General features: G+C 39.0%; 1 protein-coding gene across 1 annotated transcript; it reads right to left on the bottom strand.

The window, feature by feature from the left end:
- Positions 1 to 546: 546 nt before the first annotated feature.
- On the bottom strand, positions 547 to 1227 carry LOC132628317 (secreted RxLR effector protein 161-like). The gene has a single exon (XM_060344113.1). It carries the CDS (start codon positions 1225 to 1227, stop codon positions 547 to 549), a length of 681 nt encoding a protein of 226 aa, XP_060200096.1.
- Between the last annotated feature and the right edge of the window lie 5373 nt (positions 1228 to 6600).

Genomic DNA, 6600 nt, shown 5'->3' with positions numbered 1-6600 from the left:
GACAACCAGGTCTCTCATATACTGTTTCTTGAAAGCACAGCTTCTAACATTCATCTTTTTCTTAATTACATTAAATAATTTATGTGAAATAATATGTTCATAATCTTAATCTGTTAGCGCGGAAATGATAAAAAAAACACAGTAATTAATGTGGTTCGGATCGATGTGATCCTAGTCCGCGGAGAATGGCCGGCACTTTTATTAATATTAAGGGAGAAAGTAAGTTACAAGGTTCTATGTTTTTTCCTAGTTAATAAATCCTAGCTAGCATGTATTTAGGATTAGATCCCAATAACAATCGAAAGCCAACAAAGAAAAAAGTTTCCTCTTATTTCTTTCCTCTTTTGAGTAGGAATTGACTTGAATATCTTCTCAACTTCACAATCTCCACCTTAAGATGAATTTCGACCTTCCGTATGAACATCATTCAGTCCAACGTCTCTAAGCCTATGTGAGCTAACTCCGTGTAGGAAACAAGAGACACTAATCGAAACCTTGTACATACTAGTAGCTCTACCTTGCCCTACCGTTCTCCATCCTAAGGCATCAGTAGATGCGAACTCCTGCCAAATACATACAATGACTGAACTTGACGAGAGTAACCACCATGGTCAACACATCCGTTGCGTTGTCCTTTGTGTCAACCTTCAAGACCTTAACTGTGCCTTGTTCAACAACATTACGAATAAAATGGAATCTGATATCAATGTGTTTGGTGTGATCATGAAATCTCTGATTTTTTATCAAGTGAATAGCACTATGGCTATCATATTTTAGAGTTGGTTCATGTTGAACCCTACTCAATTCTGACACCAAACCTTTCAACCACATAGCCTCCTTTACTGCTTCTGCTGCTGCCATATATTCAGCTTTTGTTGTGGACAAAGAAACTATAGACTGGAGAGTTGCCTTCCAACTTATGACACTACCTGCAAGAGTAAAGATATAGCCCGTTGTTGATCTCTTTCTATCAAGATCACCTGCAAAATAAGAATCCACATAATCAAGGACCGAAAAACCTTCATTTCTCATCCTACAAAAAGTTAGACCAACATTCGAAGAACCTTTAAGATATCTCAGTATCCACTTAATTGCTTCCCAATGTGTCTTACCCAGATTATACATGAATCGACTTACCACACTCATTGCTTGAGCAATATCAGGGCGAGTGCAAACCATAGCATACATAATGCTACCAACTGCACTAGAATAAGGAACTTTTGGCATCTATTCCACCTCTTCCTTTGATTGTTGTGCCATCAAAGAAGAAAGTTTGAAATGTTGTGCTAACGGTAAAGTAACGGGTTTACATTTATGCATGCCAAACCTCTGAACTACCTTCTCAATATACTTTTTCTGTGAGAGATGTACCTCATCGTTCTGCCTGTGAATCTCCATTCCAAGGATTTTCTTAGCTTCACATAAATCTTTCATGTCAAACTCCTTACTTAGCAGTTTCTTCAAATCATTTATTTCTATCATACTATTAGAAGCAATAAGCGTATCATCAACATATAATAGTAAATAAATATTTGAATTACCAAATACCATCATGTGATACACGCAGCTATCAAATGCACTTCTCGAGAAACCTTTAGTAATCATGAACGCATCAAATCTCTTGTACCACTATCGTGGTGACTGTTTCAAACCATACAAAGATTTCTTCAATTGACAAACCTGGTCTTCTTTTCCTTCAATAAGGAAACCCTCGGGCTGATTCATGAAGATCACCTCTTCAAGTTCACCATGTAAGAATGCAGTCTTGACATCAAGCTGATGAAACTTCAAGTCATAATGGGCAACCAAAGCTAGTAACAAACGAATTGAGCTATGCTTCACGGCTGGTGAGAAAATCTCATTGTAGTCGATTCCTTCCTTCTGACAAAAGCCCTTGGCAACCAATCTCGCTTTGTATCTAGCATTTTCTACGCCCGGACTGCAATCCTTTTTTCTGAAGACCCATTTGCAACCAACAGTTCTCTTCCCATTTGGTAGACTCACCAAATCCCATGTCTGGTTTTTATGCAGAGACTCCATTTCTTCGATCATGGCTAAATGTCGTTGATCAACTTCAGCACACACAGTAGCTTCTATATAGCTTGAGGGTTCCAGATCCTTTATTTCCTCCTTGGTAGTAGCTAATGCATAGGCCACAAGATTAGCTTGCGAAGGCTGAGGATAATATTTTAGATTAAGCTTCGGAGTTCATTTGTCCCTTCCAGTAGCTATACTGTATGGTTCACCTTCAGGTACTACTGTGTCAGCTTTTTCATTATCTGACTCCACTTAAGTCACTTGATCCTCCTCCTCGGTGAGTTTTACATTTTCCTCCACCGTTTCTATCGTAAGAACTTTATGTCCTGCAAACTCAATACAAGTCTTTCTAGGATCAAGCATAGAGGCCTTATCAAAAGTAACATCTCTACTGATTACAAACTTAAGAGTATCTAATCTCCATATTCTATATCATTTTACCCCTTCGGTATGTCCGATAAATAAACCTTTTTGAGCTCTAGGTTCTAGTTTTCCATCACTTACATGATAATATGCTGGACATTCAAATATTCTTAAGTACGAGTAATCATACGGTTCACCTGACCATACCTCATTTGGAGTTTTGAAGTCAATCGCCGACGCTAGGGAACGATTAACAACATAACAAGCAGTTTTTACTGCTTCCGCCCAGAACTCCTTAGGCACCTTGGCACTAGAGAGCATATATCGTGATTTCTCAAGAAGAGTGCGGTTCATCCTTTCAGCTACTCCATTTTGTTGTGGTGTATGCCTAACAGTTCTATGTCTCAATACACCATGAATTTTACAGAAATTGTCAAACTCTTTATTGCCAACCGCTTCTCTCTCATGTGACCTAATCTCATATGCCACATCTTATCCTTGTCATCATCTGATAACTGTGAGTTTGCAGCATTCGCAGTACCTAGAATGGGTGCTGCCCATAAGTACATAAAGACCATGTTATAGCCCGTATATTGTACGTTTGGAAATTCCAAAGTCGTCGTGGAAAGTTAAGGGCGAGACCATTTTAAAAAATGGTTTTAATGTGCAAGTTGTTATAATTTTTTTATGACTATTATCAGTATGGAAATATTGAGAAAGGTTAAGGGTAAGAAGTGGAATTCGCAAAATGGGCCATGGAAATAATGTGGAAGGCTAGGGGCAAATGGTAATATTGAGGAAAGTCGAGGGGTAAAATGGGAATTTTACAAAAGTTCAAGAAAATTCATGAAAGGGCCATATTGGCCATGTGAAGAAGAATAAGGGGAAAAGATGACAAAATAAGTCATCTTTTATTTTGAAAAAAAAAGAAACTTAAGAAAAAGAAAAGAAAAATCTAGAAAAGTGTAGAGGAGGGCATGTGCCCCTCACATGCTAGTAGCTCTCTCTATATATATATATAAGAGTTCATCTTTTAATTCAAGGAAAAATGGAGAGAAAGACTTGGAGAAAAAAAAAAAAAAGAGAAGGGAGAGGAGAAAGAGAGGTCACGGCCAAAGGGGCAAAAATTTAGCCCCTTGAAGTAGTGATCAAAAAAATTATTTCTTCCACTTTTCCTACCTAATGGGAGGTCCTCTACAACATGGAGTGAGTGTTGAAGCAAGTAGAAGGCTTGTTGGTGTCATATGCCAACCCTAAACCAAGTGGGAAGTTGAAGGAAAAGGTAAGGTTTCATCTCCTCTTGTGTGTTGTGGATGGTTTATATATGTTGTTGTATAGAAAAATGGATGGAAAACGTAAAATCATGCAAGTAGTAATGTGGCCGTGTGATGTGTTGCATGTTGGCCGAATATATGTGAGGTGTTGGATTGAAATGATGAATTATTTTTATTTAGCAATTTGATTGTTGTTGTTGTGTGGGCTCTATGATGAAAATGAAGGTTTAAGGATTTAAATTGAAGTGGGAATTGTTTGTATATGTTGTAGGGTGAAGGAAATGATGGAATATATGAAATTATGTATACGTTGTATTGTAGCCGTGTGTATTATGTAGCCGGGTATGTTATGTTAATTGAAAGGATTATGTCAATTTTATGATGTATGTTGATGGTTATAATGCATGGAAAAGGATGGAAATTCATGGAATTGTGCATGTAGTGTGTGGGTATGGTGTTGGCCGCATGGTTCCCCTTTGTGTAGTTGAGAACGAATAAATCGTCGTTAGCATTTTGGTTGTCGTCATTGTGAGTTCTAAGACGGAAAAATGAAGTTTTAAATAATCCAAGTTAAGATTTCAATTGTGTGGGACGAATTGGAGGGAAATGTAGTTTTGATGTGGTTTCTTGGATTTATGAAATGAAGTTGTAAATGTATGTATTGTGACATAATGTGTGAATTTGGAAGGTTTTGGGTAAAGTGATATGTTGATTAAGTCGTTGAAAGATCGTGTGAATCGGATTGAAATGAATTGCTAATATTGTTGTTGGTCTGGCCGAGTTCCATTCTCGGATTGTTGTTGTTGATTTGGGCCGAGCCATATTCTCGGGGTTGGTACATTTACAGGGGAGATGCTGCCGAAATTTCGGCAGAATATAAATGAATATATTGAAAGGGTGAGGCAAGTACTTGACGAAGGAACTAATGAATGGATGAACTCTCTTGCATGTAGGCAAACAAGTTGGATGCACAAGCGTAACTAGTGGGTCGCGGCACAGGTATGTAAGGCTGACCCTTTCTTTCTTTGGCATGTCCTAGAGCCAAGTAAGGTATAATGTGATATGCTGCCTTGGGGTAACTCTGTTCTGTGATGCTGAGTCTGATTATGGTTCTAATTCACTTCTTGACCTGAGTTTGTGATCCTAGTTCATCCCTTGATATGAGTGTTTGATATAAGTATTTTGGTACAAGTATTCTGATATACATATTTTGATATAAGTATTCTGATATAAGTGTTTTGATATAAGTGTCTTGATATAAGCATTTTGATATCAATCTTCTGATATAAGTGTGTCGATATGAGTATTCCGATATAAGTATCCTGATATGAGAATTCTGAAATCAGTATCCTGATAAGAGCATTCTGGTATGTTTATTCTGGTTCGAGAACTTCTGTAAGATTTAATGTCCCTAACTTCCGTATACGATCTCGAATTGCTCTGAAATGTTCGAAGAGGTTTCTGTATCAAGACGTCTATAATTTTCTTATACGTAAGTATGGTTCCAAAACCTCCATTTGATCTGATTCGTAAGGACATCTGAAGGTATCCGATATGACTATGATTCTGATTTCCCGAAAAAGGCTTCTGAAATGCTTATAAAGCGTTCTGTACTTCGAACGCTCGTAACTTTCTCATACTACGCCGGATTGACCTGAAATCTGTTCCGAGCCTCCAGGTCTCGGTAAGTACATTGGTTCGTCGAGTCTTGATTTCTATGCATGTGTTTTCTCACCATTCTGCTCGTGCATATGTTATGGTTTCCTTCACCGAGTCCCGGGCCGGTATGTATCGTGCAGATGGTTCGCCGAGTCCTCTGTTGAGGGCCGGGTTCCATATATGAATTCCGAAGTATGATGTGTCCGGTTCCGGGGTACTGTGTGATATGTCCGTCCCCGGTTACCGAGGATATATTATGAAGTATGATGTGTCCGGGCTCGGGGTGCCGTGTTATTTGTCCGCCCCCGGGTACCGTGGTTATGTTATGATTTGTGACGGAGATCGGAGCAAATTTTCTGAAATATGATGTGTTGGGGCGCCAAAGGTAGGAGTGGCGACCACGTTCCTATGTTATCGTGCGCATCCCTTGGCATTGTTCACCGGTTCCTCGGCGTGTTACCTGTTCCCGAGGTTACCATGTATATGATAGGACGTGACCGGTCCCTCGGCGTGATATTTGTCCCCGAGGTTACCGTATGTATGATATGGTATTTGTCCCGGCGTGGTATATGTCCCCGGGGTTACCGCGTATGTGATATGATATCCGATTCCGATATGCCTGACTTGTGTTGGAGAGTAAGCATTCTGACCTTCCGTATATTCTGTATTCCGTTTGCTATATGACATCATTTGGGTAATTTGTACGTTCTGTAATCCGTCTGGCATACGAGATGAGTAAGTATGATTCGTGTATGGAAAAGAAAAATAATAAGTGTTTGGTATTCTGGATAGGCTATTTGTATGTTGTTCTATTTGTCTCAGTCATGGTTTCGTTTTCTGTACTCATGCCTTACATACTCAGTACATATTCCGTACTGACCCCCTCTTCTTCGGGGGCTGCGTTTCATGCCGCGCAGGTACCCACAAATGGATAGACGAGATTAGCTGAAGATGATCCAATGGATTGGCGGGCTCCATTTCCTCCAGGAGTGCTGCCGAGTCAGAGTATGTATGCTGTGATGTCTGATCAGTATTAGAGACTTTGCAGACAGCGTCGTGGGTAATGATAGTCAGTCTGTAAGCGGCTCCATCAGTCGATATGTCATTTTGTGTTATGTAGTAAATTTTATATAATTACAAATTTGCTAAATTCTGGAAATAGTAAGCAGAAAATTTTGAAAGCTCAACATGTATTTTAATTGTAATTGACTTTCAGAATTCAAAATAAAACTAAAAATAAAAATTAGGTGTGTAATCAGGGTCTGCG

This window comes from Lycium barbarum, chromosome 2, assembly GCF_019175385.1.
Source record: "Lycium barbarum isolate Lr01 chromosome 2, ASM1917538v2, whole genome shotgun sequence".
In the NCBI taxonomy this organism is placed as follows: domain Eukaryota; kingdom Viridiplantae; phylum Streptophyta; class Magnoliopsida; order Solanales; family Solanaceae; genus Lycium; species Lycium barbarum.
The sequence above is the reverse complement of the archived record's forward strand: the minus strand, read 5'-3'. Positions and strand labels throughout refer to the sequence as shown.